General features: G+C 42.8%; 1 protein-coding gene across 2 annotated transcripts in view; it reads right to left on the reverse strand.

The window, feature by feature from the left end:
• Nucleotides 1-18,867, reverse strand: part of LOC124715699 (GATOR complex protein NPRL2-like) — a 110,215-nt gene that overhangs the window by 37,336 nt on the left and 54,012 nt on the right. For both annotated transcript variants that reach the window (XM_047243116.1, XM_047243115.1), the window contains 2 exons: nucleotides 14,493-14,622; nucleotides 842-978 (listed from right to left, as the gene is read on the reverse strand). In XM_047243116.1, coding sequence (XP_047099072.1) covers nucleotides 842-978; nucleotides 14,493-14,622 — 267 coding nt within the window. The remainder of the gene's footprint in view (nucleotides 1-841; nucleotides 979-14,492; nucleotides 14,623-18,867) is intronic.

Below are 18,867 nucleotides of genomic sequence, written 5' to 3' on the forward strand. Positions count from 1 at the left end.
TGCTGGAGCCCACCCACGTTCATCCTGCAGACATCTATTTAAGGATCTAGGGATCCTCACAGTAACCTCACAGTATATATATTCACTTATGAAATTTGTTGTTAATAATCCAACCCAGTTCAAAAGTAATAGCAGTGTGCATAGCTATAACACGAGGAGAAAGGATGATCTTCACTATGCAGGGTTCAATCTGACTTTGGCACAGAAAGGGGTAAATTATGCTGCCACAAAAGTTTTTGGTCACCTACCAAACAGTATCAAAAGTCTGACAGATAGCCAACCAACATTTAAAAATAAATTAAAAGAATTTCTAGATGACAACTCCTTCTACTCATTGGCTGAATTTTTAGATATAAATTAAGGGAGGGGGGAAAAAAACAACTTAAACATTAGTGTCATGCAATATTTTGTGTAATGTAATATCTTGTACAGACATCTTTTATTAACCTGACACGTTCCACATCATCACGAAGTGTCGTATTCAAGATCTATGGAACAAATATTAATCTAATCTAATCTAATCTAAAAAGTTGTGAACACCCAGAATGAATACTCATGAGCTGCCACTGGGTGTACACATTTAGCATCTTGAATGACACTATTCTATTGAATATGTCTTGATATATTCATGAAGAGTACAGCATCATATTTCTGTTAATGATCACAATGAGATAAGAAGTAGAATATAGACTCAGTGCCAGCACATAACCAGATCTTCACAAATAACACCATAGGGACTCCCTTATTTAGCATCCTTATGAAATGGGAGAATCACAAACCAATAGGAAAGATATGTAAGCAGTCCCAGTTGTGAATGGTGACATTATCTGAAAAACCTTACTTGGTTTGTAGTGAGGTCCCATTGCTCTGAACGGAACGTGTTCTGATCTTGAATGAATATTGGGACATGATGATCTTCTACAGGTTCAGGATCATGAGATATGCGAATCACTTTAAGGTGTGTTGTTGTGGTACCCTCTGCAAGAAGAAAGAAATAGTGTTGAAAATGTAAAATAGTGCTGTAAGTTTCAAAGAACAGGTCAGAACAACAGGCCAAGATAAGGAAATTATCATTCACAAGATTTATTTCTTAAATGATCATTTTTGGTTTATGAAATATTTTCCATTATATAAGTTCACACTTATGACAAACACTTCCCAGTAACTTCAATAATGATGCTTTCCAGTGGTTAGTTAAAGTTCTGTGTTTTGTTCAGTCCAAACACTGATTTGATGCAGCTCTCCAAATTAGCTATCCTATGCAAGCCTTTTCATCTCTGCCTAAGTTCTGCGAACTACATCCACTAGAACCTGTGACAAATACTTCAGAAAAGAGTACCTAACAATATAATTTATAGACTGTCTTAAAATATTTATCTTTTTTGAACAAAGTTTATCTAAGTGCCATTTTCATTTTACTGCCCACATAACACAACTCCTCTACTTCTTTCAGCCTATCATTCCTCACATTATCACCTGGAGTACAATTCTTAGGCTTGTTAGTATTATTGACAATATTCACTTTATAACCTATTTTCAAGAAACACTCCATTTCATTCAACTTGTCTTACAAATCCTTTGCCATATCTGACAGAATTGCAATGACTCTGACAAATGTCAAAAGTTTTTCCTTTTTTTTTTTAGATTAGATTTACTTTCATTCCAATTGAACCGTAGTGAGGAGGTCCTCCAGGATGTAAGGCATCTCAGGGAAACAGTAATACATGACAAATATTTACAACTACAACAAATAAGCTAAGGTACCTTTCACAGGTTCCAAGTGGAATGAGTGTCATTTTCTTCTTTTCTTTTCTCTCTCTCTTTTTTTTTATTTTTTTTTAAATGAACACTATATGAAAGGATCATTTTACAACACTCATTTACTAAGATCACATTAATTCACTGAATTTAAAATTAAAAAAAATGTTTTTTATTTATAAGGTAATGAAATATAATAGAACAACCATAATACTTATTTACAATGAACAAATTACTGCACTGAAATGGTGCAGAAATTAGTTCCTGAATAATGCACACCTTTTTGTACAAGAGTAAGTTGACTTTAAAATCTTGTGAAGATTATTCTTATTTGTAGTACTGATTCCATGAACTGAGCTGCTGGTTTGAAAAAGTGATATATTTTTAATGTCAAATTTCATTAAGGAATAAATATATAGAGAAGCAGTAGTTTGTATCCCTAGTTCCCTAAACAGACCTCTGCAGGATGTTCTTCAGTTCACAGCACATATAACATTAATCCTTCTTCCAAATTTCACTTCAGTTTCCTTTATAGCTTGCTCTGTGTGCAGCTTGAATAACACAAGGGATAGACTACAAGCATATTTCACTCCCTTCTCAACTACTGCTTCCCTTTCACATCCTTAGTCTCTTATAACTGAAGTCCAGTTTCTGTGCAAGTAGTACATATCTTTTCACTTCCCGTAATTTATTCCCGCTGCCTTGAGAATTCCAGAGAGTTTATTCCAGTCAACATCATTAAAAGCTTTGTCTAAATCTACAAAATAAGGTTTGGGTTTCTTCAGCCAAGTCTCCTAAAGTCGGTCTTAGGATTAGTATTGCCTCACATGTCCTTACATTTCTGTGAAACCCAAACTCGTCTTCTCTAAGTTTGGCTTCTACCAGTCTTCTCCATTCTACAACTATGATTTATTAAACTAATGCTTCAGTAATATTCACACCTGTCAGCACCTTCTTTCTTTAGAATTAAGATTATTACATGCTTCTTTAAGTTTTAGGGAATAGTGTATATCTTGTATACTAGGTGGAATAGTAATGTCATGGTTGGTTCTCACAAGGATCTCAGTAATTCTGAGGGAATGTTGCCTACTCCATGCACATTCTTTCAACTTGTGATATTACACAAGAAGAATTTGACAGAGTACTAGAAAACACATCTCCCTACTTCATCTGCATCCAATTCCTTTTCCATTTCCATAACAACATCTTCAAGTCTGTTTCATTTTTACAGCCCTTCTGTACTGTGCAACATAACTAAAGGGTCACTTTTTTGAAACCTCATAACTGTCTCCCAGTGTGACACACAAGTCTGAAATTTGACTCAAAGGTGCCCACAGCCTTCTCCTATAATAGTGCAAAAGCATGGCCACCTGCAACATATCACCTTCAGACTCATCAATGTTTCAGACAGCAAGCTCTCAACACATGCAAAAAAGGTCTAGAGCTCAGAATTTCATGTGAGCTATAAGACGGGTTAATGATGTCACATTGGAACAAATTTCACCACAATTCTGCCCAACAGCATCTTGGACGTGTCACATGACAGGAAAGTTATCACACCCCTTCTTACACACATTTCACCCATTCTTTCAATGCCTCTGCAATGCAGATCAGAATCGCAATGCCTAGCACTGAATTGCATGGCATATGACCTCCAAATCATGTGACAACCCACAATATGGCGCTGAGCAGAACTGTGGCAAAATTTGGTGCTAATGTGACATTGTTAACCCACCTTACACTTCACATAAACTTCTGAGATTTTGCCTTTTTTTTAGTATATGCTGACACCTTGCTGTTCAAAGCACCGCCAATCCTGGGGGTGATGTCGCAGGCCACCATGCTTTTAACCATTATAGAGGAATGTTGTAGGACCTTCAAGTCAAATTCCAGACTTTTGCATCCCAACAGGAGACAATTACAGGGTTTTGAAAATGTGACTCTTTAACTGTGTTGCACAGTGTATATATTTCTTCCACCATTCAATCTTCTCTTCTTTGCTTTGTCTTGGCTTGCCCTCTGGGCTTTTGATATTCATAGAGGTGCTTCTCTTTCTCCAAAAGTTTCTTGTTAGAGAAATCTGAATCAGAAATTGTATGTACTTTGAGAATGGCAGACCACAGGGAGTATAGTTTGGATATACGTTAATGTAAAGATTAATCACATAAATGTGAAGTAATGAAGAGCTATTGGAGATGGTGATGGGAGTTAAGGTATTAAAAAAAGGGGTGTATGTGGGTGTAGGACAAAGCCTAACAGAGACTGAGCCTAAGAGGGTTCTGGAGGCATGTGTTGTAGGGATGATACTCATCTGCACAATTCAAAGAAGCTGATATTGGAAAGGGATGTACAAAGTTGCTCCAAATTGAATTTGTCATGAAGCAGCCACTGAAGTCAAATATGTTACACTCAGCAGCATACTTTGCCCCTGGGCAGTTAACTTGGCTCTATGCCACAAATGAGTGTGTTTATGTATTCATGTGGACAGCTGATTGGTAGTCATACTTTTCGCACAAATCCTGAAACAGCCCACATCACTTTTTTATTCATTTCTGATTACCCATTTCAGTAAAACCACCTTTAGACCAGAATGTGTTGAGATGGGAACATTGGCAGGATTGATGTAGTAGTAACTCATTCTGAACACAGAAGTATGAACTCGGCAAGTTATTGCCACCTCACTAGGCCAAAATCTGAAGACTGCTTCAAGGCCAGTTTTTCACAATCAGTCACTGAAGTTCCAGAGATACACTGTTCAAAATTATTGATATGCTTTTTTTCATGTTACCAAATTTCATTTCACATCTACATCTGTACCCCACAAGCCACATTACTGTATGTGGTGAAAGGTGTTTCTGATACCATTATCAGTACTCCTTTTCCTCTTCCAATCATAAATAGTGTGTGGGTTGAATGACTATCGGTAATCCTCCAAAGGAACTCATATTTTCATCTTCAACAACTCTTATTTATCTCATTTTCCTGTCAAGGTCAAGTCATGACATGTGGGATGACATAATATGCAGCCAGCCACTCTTCTTGAAAGATTCAGACTCAGGCTTTTAATAGTAAACCTTTCTGTGATCCACAACACCTCTCTTGTCTGTCACAGGAGTTTGTTGAGCACCTCCATAATAGCCTCATTCTTTGTATACAAGCCCATGATAAAATGCACCAATCTTCTTTTGATCTTCTTTATTTTTCTCCATTACTCCTAACCAACAAGAGTCACAGATTGATGAGCAATACTTGTGAATCAATCAGATTAGTATTTTGTAGATAGTTCTTTCATGGATGAATTACATTTCCTCAGGATTTTTTCCATGAATCTGTCTGTTGTCTGTTTTTCTGTAATTAGTTTTGTGTGATCATTCTGCTTTAGGTCAATTTGGATAGATACTCTCAGGTTGGATAGATACTCCTATCATTGTTACAGTTTCCATTTTTCACCACTGCATAATGAACAGTTACAGGTCTTTCTGCTGTTTATGTGCAAAATATCACATTTATTTAAATTCAGGGTCAACTGATAATCCTTGGGTCAAGCAACAAACATCTGTAGGCTTCAACTGGATATCATTTAAGTTTTCTGGTGTTTCTGCTTTCCTACATACAACAGAATCATCTAAAAACAGTTTCATGGAGCTTCCTGCGTTATCCACCAATCCTATAACTGTGCCTTGGGGAGTTCCAGAAGTTACTTTTATTTATAATTATTTCTCACCCTTACAAATAATGGATTGAATTATATCTGCTAGGTAGTTCTGAATCCAGTTACAAAGATGATCCAATACTTTGTAACGTCCTTTTTTTGTTAATTAAGGACACTGCAGAAATGTATTGAATGCCTTTTGACCACTTAAAGACCATGCCATCAGCATGTTTCCTGTCTGCACCTTGTCAGTGGACAGAGAGACTGAGTTTCACAATATCTTTGTTTGTGAAATCCATGTTGATTCCCACAGAGGAGATTTTTGTTCTACAGAATGGTCACAATATATGAGCATGAATGGCTTATAACTACATATGAGGCCTGTTTAAAAAGTATCTGACCTTTGGCCAGAAAAAATATTTCAAATACCTGATGGGGTTGGGACCCTAATCCCCTTCAAAGTAAGCCCCTTGTGCTTGCACACACTTAGCCCACCGATCCTTCCACAGCCGGAAACACTTCTGGACGTCTTCTTTTGGAATGGTGTTCAGCTCCGTTGTCGTGTTCTGAATTATCTCTTCTCTACTCTCAAAATGCGATCCTTTCGGCGGAGCCTTTAATTTTGGAAACAAGTCGCAAGGAGCCATGTCTGGAGAATAGGGAGGTTGGTAAACGACTGGAATTCCATGTTTGGCCAAGAGATTTTGGATCAAGTGGAATGAATGTGTGGGAGCATTGTCGTGATGCAGTTGCCAGTTTTTTGCTGTCCACATGCCTGGTCTTTTGTGCCAAACTGCACCACGGAGAACACCTTGATAGTACTCCTTTGTCACTGTTTATCCTTCTGGTGCGTATTCGTGATGCACAATTTCAGGGAAATCACAGAAGACAGTCAACATCACCTTGATTTTGCTTCGTACCTGCTGCACTTTCTTTGGCCTTGGAGACATGGGATGCTTCCATTGAGATGACTGTCTTTTTTTTATGGGTTCTACCTGTACATCCATGACTCATCTCCAGTTATCACAGTGTTCAGAAACCCAGGATCAGTGTTGGTGGTGTCCAGAAGGTCCCGTGCAATGTCAAAACGGAGGTCGTTTTGTTCTGGCGACAACAACTTGGGCACGAATTTCGCAGCCACTCAGTGCATGTTCAAAGCATCACGCAAAATTGCATGTGCAGAATCTTTAAGTCACTAAAACCTCTTGGGCAATCTCCCACATGGTCAAATAATCTAACATCACCAAATTTTGAACCCTCTCAACAACAGCTGCATCCGAGCAGTTTGGGGCCTGCCAAAACACTGGTCACTCTCCACTGATGTGCGGCCATTTCTGAATCGGTTGAACCACTCCTTAATTTGTGTTACACTCATCGCATCTTCTCCAAACACCTGCTGAATCTTTCGAATTGTCTTGCTTTGAGAATCACCAAGCATTAGACAAAATCTGATGCAGTATCTTTGCTCAACATGTTCAGTCATCTCGAGAGAATTGGTAATCCGATGAACGCGTTGTGTAGCACCTCACTCAGCAACCGACAGGCAGCGACTGATGTGCTCGAAGGTGTGGACAAAATTCACTCGTGCCTAAAGGTCTCTTCCTTTACTGTGTACAGTGGTGCCACACTATTGTCTCTATTTTTCACGGGAAAATCAAATGTCAGATACTTTTTAGACAGACCTCGTATGTGTGTCTATCTGATGATACTTCTTGAAAATGAGAATGATCTGTGCCTCTTGCCTATCATTTGAATCATTCATTGCTCCAGAAACCTGCGAGAAAATGATACTAGGAGGAGGGCAACTTCTTGTATATTACTTTATAGATTCATACAGATACGTCATCATTACAGTTGCCTTTCCTCTGTTTATGAGATAGCCTATCCAATATCTGTTATTTCACATTTATGCAAAGATCAAAAAGGAACCATATTGTGATCTTCTGCAGTTAAACAGCTTAAGAGGGTTGATTTTGGTTTGCAGCTTTCTATCTGATCTTCTACCGTAAAACAGTTCCAAAGATTGGATTCAGTATTTTGTCCACCACTCTGTCATCTTGTACTTTGGAACCAGTATGATCAGTGACTGAATAGATAATTTTGATCTATTTCATGACTTTACATAAGAACAAAACATCTTAGAAATTTTCGTCAGTTTGGTAAACAAAATTTTACTTTCATGTATGTTGAATGCTTCTGACATTGCTTTCCTGATGCTACTTTTGTCTTTATTCGGCTTTCATTTATCAACAAGGTGTTGATTTCGGTTACAACTGTCACAGCTCTTTGCAGTTGCAGTGAATTGTACTATGGGTACTAAACCAAAGTGGATCTTTCATGTACCCCACAATTTTTCTTAGCACATAAATATGCAAACTCTATTGTATAAGACTGACTCTTATCCACTGATATTATGAAAATTGACACTCATCATACAACTGAGATGCCGAGTCGCAGATAGGCACAAAAAAAAAAAAAACACACACACACACACACACACACACACACACACACACACACACATGACTGCAGTCTCAGGCAACTATAGTCTGAGTGTGGCTACTGTTGCCTGAGACTGCAGTCGTGTGTGTGTGTGTGTGTGTGTGTGTGTGTGTGTGTGTGTGTTTGTGTGTATGTGTGTGTGTGTGTTCTATTTTTGGCGACGGCCTTATGGGCTGAAAGCTTTATTTGTGACAGTCTTTTTGTTGTGCCAATCTGTGACTCAGCATCTCTGCTATATGATGAGTGGCAACTTTCCTTTCATAATACTGTTACACTCCATCCTGGATTTTCCCTTGTTAGATCTTATCCACTGATACTTCACATCTCCATCCTGAAGACAAATATTTGATGTTGACTGCTCAGATAGTGTCAATCTTTTTCCTATCACACTTGCAAAGCAAAAGTATTTTTTTACCTTTCTTCACATTCCTTTTAACACTTCATAGATATTGATGCTATAACAGCTTTATGATCATTGATTCCCACCTCTATTTTAACTTATTTGAAAAGTCATTTAGTTACTAGTTAGATCTAAGAGGTAGGCCAAAAGATTCCAGTTCTTTGACTAACTGCTTCAAGTAATGGTCAGAAAAGAAGTTCAGAACAATCACATTCAAATACCTACTCGTGGAACAAGTTGTAATTGTATGACTCTCATCTTCTATTACTGACACGTTGAAATCTACCTCTGTTACAATAGCATGATCAGAAAATTTTCACATGAAATTCTGTAAGCTTTCTATGTTGCCACAGCTTCTGAGGGAAATAGTTCAAAAAGAATTCCATTACCATGCCTGGTTAAGTTTCACATTTACTTTCATCCAGATTATTTCGAATATAGAATCTGTAATGACCTCACTGCACTGACTTCAAATTCCATTTCTATCAGTTAATTTTTGTAAATTTAAGTCATTTGTTACCTATCCCAATGACAGGATAAACAATGGTCCACTACCAAATTCATTCTCCCATTGGTGTTATTCCCACATACCTCACGTGTGAATATCCACTTGTAACATTCAAAAATAATTAGAGGGAACATCAGTGAGACTGAAAACTTGAACTGAGTCTAAAGACATGCTCAGATAGGCATTTCTAACACAACTGTTTGTGATAAGAGACCTGGGTTTGACTCATGGTCTGGCATAAACTTCCACAGTTATGACACATTCACTAAAAAGAAAATCAGTTATTGACATTGCAGAAGGTTTTTGTAATAACACGATTCATGTTTCCGTCGCACTTCACCTGGTGTAGACCGGGAACTGTCTGCTAGACCTGCCCGATGTGAACTGAACTGACTCGGCCCGCCCCGTGCTGCCGGAGTTGTTGTTGTAGTTGTTGTTGTTGTGCCGGCAGAGGTCGCGTCCGAATTCTCGCGTGCCCTCTGCTGGACGGGACTCTACTTCCGGCAACTACCGTCCGTGCCGCGCCGTGCCAATGTGCGCCTCCTGCGATCTTTCTGGTGGCTACAGCACTCCTCCTCCTTCGGGGGGGGTGCAGCCACTGTGATCCACTGCGTCGGAAGGTGGAGCGTCGGGCCGGAGCGATGACCTCCACATCCATTGGATGGCCGGAGTCGAGGGGATCTGCCAACCCTCGAGCCGGAACCTTCGAATACGGCTGGAAGTGACCCACACGAAGAGGCCCCCGTCGTCCCACAACCGGAGCCCGGGACAGAACGGGCGACAAGCTGTCAAACGCCGGATCCTGTTCCACCTCGGGAGGGGCAAGACCCAGTGGCGGGGACGAAAGGGAAGGGACGACCCCAGGTGAACCAGACTAGAGAACCCGGGCCTGCTAGGGGGGCCGGCTCTCGCTGTGGCATCTCGAACGATGGCGATGCCGGTGCTGGAGCTACTGGAGGCTGCCAAGGCTGAGAACCATTGCAGTGCGGCAGAGTCACAGCGGGGAGAGGAGGTAACGTCCCCTGGGAAACCAACACAGGTGCCGGCAATGGGGAAGCCGGTGTCCAAGAGTTCGGAGGGTGGGTGCCCGAACGTGGACGTAGCTGATTTTGGTGACAACGTACCACCTGGTCCCCCGCCTGCAAGGTATAGATCCGGCGGCCATGACGGCGCAGGACCACCGCCGGTATCCAACGTGGATTGCGACCAAACCCACGGGCCCAGACTGACATACCCAGTGGAAAGCCAGGCACTCCGTTTTGTGAAGACTGGCGAGGACCAGGCCGGAGGAGGTGCAGCAGAGTCCTAGGTTGACGCCCATGGAGGAGCTCTGTGGGGCTACGTTCCCCCATTGGTGTGGTCCGGTATGCCGTCAAGAAAAACGGCAATGCTTCCTCCGCAGGAAATTCGTGCATATACTTTTTCATCTGTGTCTTAAACATGCGCACCATGCGCTCGGCTTCCCCCTTCGATTGTGGATGGAAGGGGGGAGAGCAAACGTGCCGAATACCGAAGTGCCTACAAAAATCCTGGAAGGTCTGCGAAATAAACTGCGGTCCATTGTCCGAGACCAGGGTGATTGGCAGACCTTCCACAGAAAAGATTTTTGCTAGTGCCTGGATTGCAACTTCTGAAGTGGTTGAGGAGCAGCGAACCACATATGGGAATCGGGAATAAGCATCAATGACAATGAGCCAAAAGCCATTGAGAAACGGGCCCGCAAAATCGATGTGAACACGTTCCACGCTTGGGTTGCCGGCGGCCATGAAGAGAACGCTGCCCTGGGAGATGCTTGTTGGCTCGCACACTGGGAACAGGCGCCCACCAAGTGCTCAATTTCTCTGTCAATACTGGGCCAGTACACATGTCTGCGAGCGAAGGTTTTAGTATGGGAAACACCCCAGTGCCCCGCATGTAATAACATGAGGACCTCCCTTCGTAAACCTGCAGGAACAACCACGCGAGGAGCTGTATCATCAGTAGCCAGAAGGAGAACTCCTTCCAAGACTGAGAGGCGGTCGCGTAGAAGAAAATAATTACGAAGAGGGTCCGAGGCCCGGCCCGGAGGGCGGGAAGACCACCCCTGCTGAATGAGGCGAACTGCTTGCCGGAGAACCGGGTCAGCCCCCGTTTCCCCGGCGACTCGAGAACTAGTGATCGGGAAGCCATCAACCACTTGGCGGGACGCCACATCCAAATGAAAACACATAATCTCCTCTCGATCAAACGTAGGATCCGGGCCCACCGGAAGACGGGAAAGAGTGTCGGCGTTGGCATGTTGTCCTGTAGGGCGAAAATGAATGTCATAATGGTACTTAGAGAGGAACAAGGCCCAGCGCTGTAGTCTGTGGGCCGCCCTATCCGGAATCTGAGAGGCGGGGCCAAACAACGATATTAACGGCTTATGGTCAGTGATTAACTGAAACTTCATGCCATACAAGAAAGGGTGAAACTTGGTAACAGCATAGACAATGGCCAAAGCCTCTTTTTCCACCTGGGAGTAATGGGCCTGCGCAGGACTAAGCGTTTTAGACGCAAACGCCAGTGGTTGCTCGGAACCATCTGCATTGCGATGGGCCAGGACCGCCCCCACCCCATACTGCGAAGCGTCTGTAGCCAGGACCAACGGCTTATGGGGATCAAAAGTAGCCAAACAAGGGGCTGACGTGAGGAGGCCCTTCAACGAGGTGAATGCTCGCTCGCATGCAGGTGACCAATCAAAAGGAACATCCTTGTGCAGAAGGCAGTACAGGGGGTGGGCTATAGTGGAAGCCCTGGGAATGAACTGGTGGTAATAGGCTATCTTGCCTAAAAAAGCTTGTAACTCTTTCAGCGAAGCGGGCCGAGGAAGGTTGACGATACCTTGGACCAAACTTCCCAGTGGCTGGATGCCGTGCCGAGATATGGTGTAGCCCACATACTCAATGGACAGTTGGAGGAAGGTTGACTTATGCAGGTTGCAAAGCAAGCCCACAGACCTGAATTTGAGAAAGAGGGTGCGAAGGTTGTGCAAGTGTTCCTTCGTGCTGCGGCCTGTGACAATTATGTCATCCAGGTAATTAATACAATGAGGGATTGTCGACGTGACACGCTCAAGATAACGCTAGAATATCGCCGGGGCACTGGATATTCCAAAGGCCAACCGCTGGTATTGGTAAAGGCCAAACGGAGTGTTGACGACCGCCAGCCGTTTGGAGTCCTCGTCAAGTGGTATCTGATGATAAGCCTCCGACAGATCGATTTCTGAAAAATATTGGCCTCCTGCCACAGCGGAGAACAATTCATCAGCACGAGACAAAGGATAGGTGTCCACCACCAATTGTGAATTAATGGTGGCCTTGAAATCGCCACAAAGACGTAATTTTCCCGAGGGCTTCCTGACAATAACGAGGGGCGAAGCCCACTCACTGGAAGAAACGGGAAGAACGACCCCTAGGGCTGTCAGCCGGTCTAGCTCTTCCTTTACTTGAGGGCAGAGAGCCAAGGGGACCTGCCTCGCGCGTAGAAAACGCGGGCGAGCCGACGCCTTCAACGTTAAGTGAGCTTCAAAATCTGAAACACGCCCCAGGCCCTCCTCAAAAATATCTGGAAAGTCTGAGATCAAAGATTCCAATGATTGATAGGGAACGTCTTCGGAGACCAACTGTATGGTGTCAGCGATAGAAAAACCAAAAGCTTGAAAGGCATCCAGGCCAAAAAGGTTAGCGGAGCTCGCATCACTGACAACAATAAAAGTAATAGGCCGAGTGACTGATTTGTAAGTCACGTCGGTAGTGAATTGACCCAACAGGGGAATGAACTGTTTACCATAACCGTGTAGACGCCGGTAAACTGGCGCCAACGGGGGCGATCCCAGGTCGGAATAAGTTTGTGCATTCAACAACGAAACTGCCGTGCCCGTATCTACTTGCAGTTGTAACCGGCACGACTGAACCAACACCTCGATAAAGAGGTTGTGTGCCGATGTGTTGGGAGCCTGACCTGATGAAACTTCCTGAATGTCAACGTCCATGTCCTCTGTACCTGCTTCCTTCAATTCTTTCGAGGCTGAGTGGCAAACTTTAGCAATGTGACCTTTTTTATTACATTTGCGACAAACGGCCCAACGCTGGGGGCACTCTGACCGATCATGATGTATATAGCACGATGCACAGGACGGCAACAGGGGCCGGAATTTTGTTTATGCGCCGTGCGGGAGTGGCCGTAACGGCCGGATTGTACCGCTCGCACATCATCTACCCCGGACACAGTGGACGCGGCCGCGCCGCCCTGAACCTCCGCGACGTCGCACCACGCTTCCAGCTGTTGACCTGCTGCATGAGAGACTTCATACGATTGAGCAATAGACAGGACTTCCTCGAGGGAAGGGTCTTCTAACTGCAGGGCCCATTGCCGGACCTCCCTATCAGGGGCCGAACGAACAATGACGTCGCGTACCATAACGTGGGCATACGACTCTCGCGACTGCTCCGTGACAAAATGACACTTGCGACTAAGACCGTGCAGGGTAGCTGCCCATGCCCGGTAAGACTGATGGGGCTGTTTCTTGCATTGAGAGAACTCGACCCTAGCCACCACAACATGCGTGCGGCGGCGATAATATGAAGACAGCAAGGAACACAATGCGTCAAAAGACAAGGACGAGGGTTCCTGCAACGGCGCTAGCTGCCGCAAAATGTGATACAGCGAGGGAGATATCCAAGACAAGAAGAGAGCACGACATACCTCCGCATCGGCAACATGAAACGCCTGGAAATGCTGCTGAAGGCGATGTTCATATGCGTCCCAATCCTCCGCCGTCTCATCATACAGGGGAAAGGGAGGAGGGAACTGCGCCGGACCAGACGGCGTGGAGAGCAACGCCGGAAGCACTTGTTTCATGGTGGCCATGAGCTCCATCTGCTGCGCAACCACAACCCGCTCCAAATCATCCATGCCGTGGAGAAGCGGCGAAACCAGAACAACGACGCAACACGCGAAAGAACGACCCTACTCGTCGCCAATTGTGTAATAACACGATTCAAGTTTCCGTCGCACTTCACCTAGTGTAGACCGGGAACTGTCTGCTAGACCTGTCCGATGTGAACTGACTCGGCCCGGCCCATGCTGCTGGAGTTGTTGTTGTAGTTGTTGTTGTTATGCCGGCAGAGGTCGCGTCCGAATTCTCGCGTGCCCTCTGGTGGACGGGACTCTACTTGCGGCAACTACCGTCCGTGCCGCACCGTGCCAATGTGCGTCTCCCGCGATCTTTCTGGTGGCTACAGCAGTTTTCATAAATCTTATGGTCTTTATTTTATACTCCCATTTTTAAATGCCTCCACTGCTGTCATAGTTTTGTTACAGCGTAATACTCCACTTTTTTCCTCGGTGACCAACACACGAGAACTCTATCTAATGTGTGATAACCTACACCACAAGATACATACATATCTTTATCAGTAACATAGCAGGGAAGTTCTGGTAGAATGTAAATAACAGAGTAATGGAGACTAATCATCTAAAAGCAGAAATGGTGAGTCATCAACAGGCACACACAACAGAGACAGAAAACTTGCTAGAAATCAGAAGAGAGTGTGTGTGTGTGTGTGTGTGTGTGTGTGTGTGTGTGTGTGTTTTGACAAATTACACATCACATAATATACAGAGAAGCAAATGAGAAATTTTGTACCGACCAGTCAACGTGCACATTCGATGAGTATTCAGATCATGGAGAATCTGTCTCAACATTCGCACAAGCCTTCCATGATCCCCTGCTTTCTGATTATATTTGGACAGAAAATGATTTTCAACTTCCATGGCCATCTGAAAAAGGTAAAATCCAATATTTCAGAAAACTTTGAAGTATAAGTACCCTGCTGGATATAGATCAGATTAATATGATGGGTTCAAAATAAACACTGGCAAAGGAGACAAATACTACATAACAGCAATGAACAACTTTAGTAAAATAATTGTAACAGACTTTGGAGTAGTACAGATGGCAAGATTTTAGACAGTATAACCATATCAGAAAGCATCCCAGCATTTAACTATAGGGATTTATGAATGCCACAGGAAATCCAAGGCTGAATGGCCACCAGTAATTTAAATGCCATTCCTCCAAAATATGAGTCCAGCAGCCTAATCATTGCACTTTACAAACAATTCACAGGAAGGAAGAATTCTTTAATAAAAACTCACAGCTACACAGGCACCCTTATGACATGCATGCCAAAAGTCATTTGTCTGATGGAGTGTAAAATGCCATTTGTTTGAAAAGGCCACCTGTCACCAATCAGTGGATATCCAGTTGTTATACTGGCATTCGAATTCCAGCCTTCGTCACTGATAGACACCAGTCAGCATTGGTCCATGAACCAGGCCTTCACTGAGTGGTTGTCAAGGAGATACGGTTAGTAGCCACTTGTTTCATCTGGGTGGTTAGTTGCTCCTGTCCTCTATGGCCTGTAGTGCACCATTATTGCCTCGGCTCCAGTTTTGGACAGCACCCTTTTGTAATTCATTGTATACTTTAACCACAATGGCACATGAACAGTTTACAGACTTAGCCAATTTCAGAAACACTTGGCCCAAGAGCTAATGATCGTGCCCTTGTGGATACCAGATAAATTGTTCCATTTCCTCGTTATGACAAAGACTGCACAATTTTCCATGCCCCCCCCCCCCCCTCCCCCCATCCTCCTCCAACATGCTTTATATACCCCTGATTGCTAGTGCTGCCACTTGCCATCTCTGAGTGGTTATTGCATATTGATGTCTAACACAGGCATTGGTCACATTAATGTGAGTGGACTGTGTATGTTGTTGTTAGGTTTTTCAGTTTCAAAGATACATTCAGTGAAGAGATGTAGATGCAATGACAGGAAATGAATTTTTGTAAGATTGCGTTTTCAATCCTAAATCCTCAGATGTTCATGTTTAATTTTGCATCTTAAGATTGTACTAGAAAAAATTAGGCAACTGCAGCAATTTTTAGAATTCCATGGAAGGGAAGCCTCACTCTTCTAAACCCATACAACAAGTAGAAGTGGTAGTGGCAGTAGTAGTAGCAGTAGTAGTAATCATCATCATCATCATCATCATATACAGTTTCTCATCACAGGTAGGGTCTGCTTGGAACAAGTCACTGTTTCTCTGCTTCTTCTCTCATCTTCACACCACCTCTCTGTCACTACTGTGGACCAAATGCTTCCTTCCACTCCTTTTCGCTACTTGTCCTTTGGGCTTTCCTTGGTCTCTTACCATCTTCATCTCAGGTACCATCCTAGAAATCTTGTCTCATGCATTTTCTTCAAATGCTCATACCAATTTCAAATTTTTTCTTCTGCCTTGTTTTGTTTTGTAGGGGTTCCTCATGTTTTATTTCCTTAACATTTCATTTTTCATTATTTCAATTTTTGTTACTCTACCTGACTTCTCAAAAACTTCATTTCTACTTGCTCACATTTTAAATCTTCCTCTTTCCTTCAGGACTTAGGTTTCTGCAGTGTAGAACACCACTGGCATATAATATGTTTGGTATATTATCTTTTTACTTTTCTGTGTCAATTTTTGTTCTGTAACATTTCTCTCACATTCCTCATAACATTGTCAAATCAATTAAATGAAACTATATGGTTCCAGAGACCATTTCAAGTCTCAAGCATCTTTAAGTATGTATGCAGACTGAAGTGATGAATGAAAATTTGCACCAAACACAGATCTCCTCCTCACTAGGCAGATGCTCTAACCACTTTGCCATCCTGGCATAGTGGCCAGGTTCGAATCCTGGCCTTGGTGCATATTTTCATTTGTGATTGCAGCCTACATGTATAGATCATTAGTAACATGCTTTGCACATTTCTTAAACTCTCTGTCATTCCTTCCATTTTCATGTGCTATACAGCTACTTGCAGTTTCCCATCACTTTCATCTGTTTCCCAGTTTCATATTAATGCCATCTATGCACATTCCATTAGGTCCTTCTTTATCTATAGAATCCAGCATAGAATGTTCTTGATCAATCTATTACTACACTCTCTGCCCATCTCCTTTTCATTTTGTTACAAGCATAATTAAATGTTTAGTTTAAATCAGTTTACTAATCTTTTTGTTTCTTTCCCCGTCTAAGCTCAAAAATTCCCCACAATAGGAAAAAAAAAACTTTTGTACTGTTTCAAATTTTTGTAGTAAAGTGCTCTGTTCCCTATGCTACATACTGCTTTAAATTTGTATATATTTTCCATCTATCTATACATCCACTGCTCAGGCAATGGACTCATTACAGTGGTAACACCAGCTCCTGTCAGATCACCAAAGTTAAGCGCTGTCAGGCTGGGCTAGCATTTGGACGGGTGACCATCCGGTCTGCCGACTGCTGTTGGCTAGCTGTTATGAGGCAAACTGAGGACCTACTTCATCAAAAATTAGTGGTTCCAATCTCGTAAAATGACATACAGCCAGGAGAGCAGTGTGCTAACCACATGCCTCCATATCTGCATCCAGTGATGCCTGGGGGCTGAGGGTGACGTGGTAGCCAGTCAGTACCATTGGGCCTTCATGGGCTGTTTGGGTAGAATTTAGTTTTTATATATCCATTGCTCAGTGAGCAATATTCAGTTTTGAATATTCTGTGACTGAGTCTAGGATTTCCTTTACAGCCACACTGAAAGCTTTATATTAAAACCAAACTTTAGTTTAGCAGAAGTACTCCAGGAAGATATCTGGCACGCTACTTTAAAAATATGTGCCATGAACACCAAAATAAAATTTACATTGGATACGATAATACTGAGGGTCCTCAACTTTGTGGATTTTAGCATTCTGAAGTCCAATGGTAAATTTACCTTTATCACCTTTAGAAAACTGACATGCACCAACATTGTAATCCATGCAAAATCCTGTCCTCCCATAGAATTTAGAGACGTCTGTAATGTGAAAGATGTTCATTCCTGCTGTTATCACAAAAAAAAAAAAAAAAAAAAAAAATCAGAACATTTTGAAGCATATCGTTAGAACAAATGAATATGAAAGACAGAAGCTAAATGAAATAAGAAACAAAATTCTGTTCGCATGAAATACCATGACATAACATCCGATAAAACTTACAGGTCCCTGTGAAAAAGAAAATTAAATGTTGGCTTCCGAACAGAAAATACAGGGCTATTACAAATGATTGAAGCGATTTCATAAATTCACTGTAGCTCCATTCAATGACATATGGTCACGACACACTACAGATACGTAGAAAAACTCAAAGTTTTGTTCGGCTGAAGCCGCACTTCAGGTTTCTGCCGCCAGAGCGCTCGAGAGCGCAGTGAGACAAAATGGCAACAGGAGCCGAGAAAGCATATGTCGTGCTTGAAATGCACTCACATCAGTCAGTCATAACAGTGCAACGACACTTCAGGGCGAAGTTCAACAAAGATCCACCAACTGCTAACTCCATTCGGCGATGGTATGCGCAGTTTAAAGCTTCTGGATGCTTCTGTAAGGGGAAATCAATGGGTCGGCCTGCAGTGAGCAAAGAAACGGTTGAACGCGTGCGGGCAAGTTTCACGCGTAGCCTGCGGAAGTCCACGAATAAAGCAAGCAGGCAGCTAAACATACCACAGCCGACGGTTTGGAAAATCTTACGGAAAAGGCTAAAGCAAAGCCTTACCGTTTACAATTGCTACAAGCCCTGACACCCGATGACAAAGTCAAACGCTTTGAATTTTCGGCGCGGTTGCAACAGCTCATGGAAGAGGATGCGTTCAGTGCAAAACTTGTTTTCAGTGATGAAGCAACATTTTTCCTTAATGGTGAAGTGAACAGACACAATGTGCGAATCTGGGCGGTAGAGAATCCTCATGCATTCGTGCAGCAAATTCGCAGTTCACCAAAAATTAACGTGTTTTGTGCAATCTCATGGTTTAAAGATTACGGCCCCTTTTTCTTCTGCGAAAAAAAAGTTACAGGACACATGTATCTAGACATGCTGGAAAATTGGCTCATGCCACAACTGGAGACCGACAGCGTCGACTTCATCTTTCAACAGGATGGTGCTCCACCGCAATTCCATCATGA

Source organism: Schistocerca piceifrons, chromosome 1 (assembly GCF_021461385.2).
Source record: "Schistocerca piceifrons isolate TAMUIC-IGC-003096 chromosome 1, iqSchPice1.1, whole genome shotgun sequence".
Lineage (NCBI taxonomy): Eukaryota > Metazoa > Arthropoda > Insecta > Orthoptera > Acrididae > Schistocerca > Schistocerca piceifrons.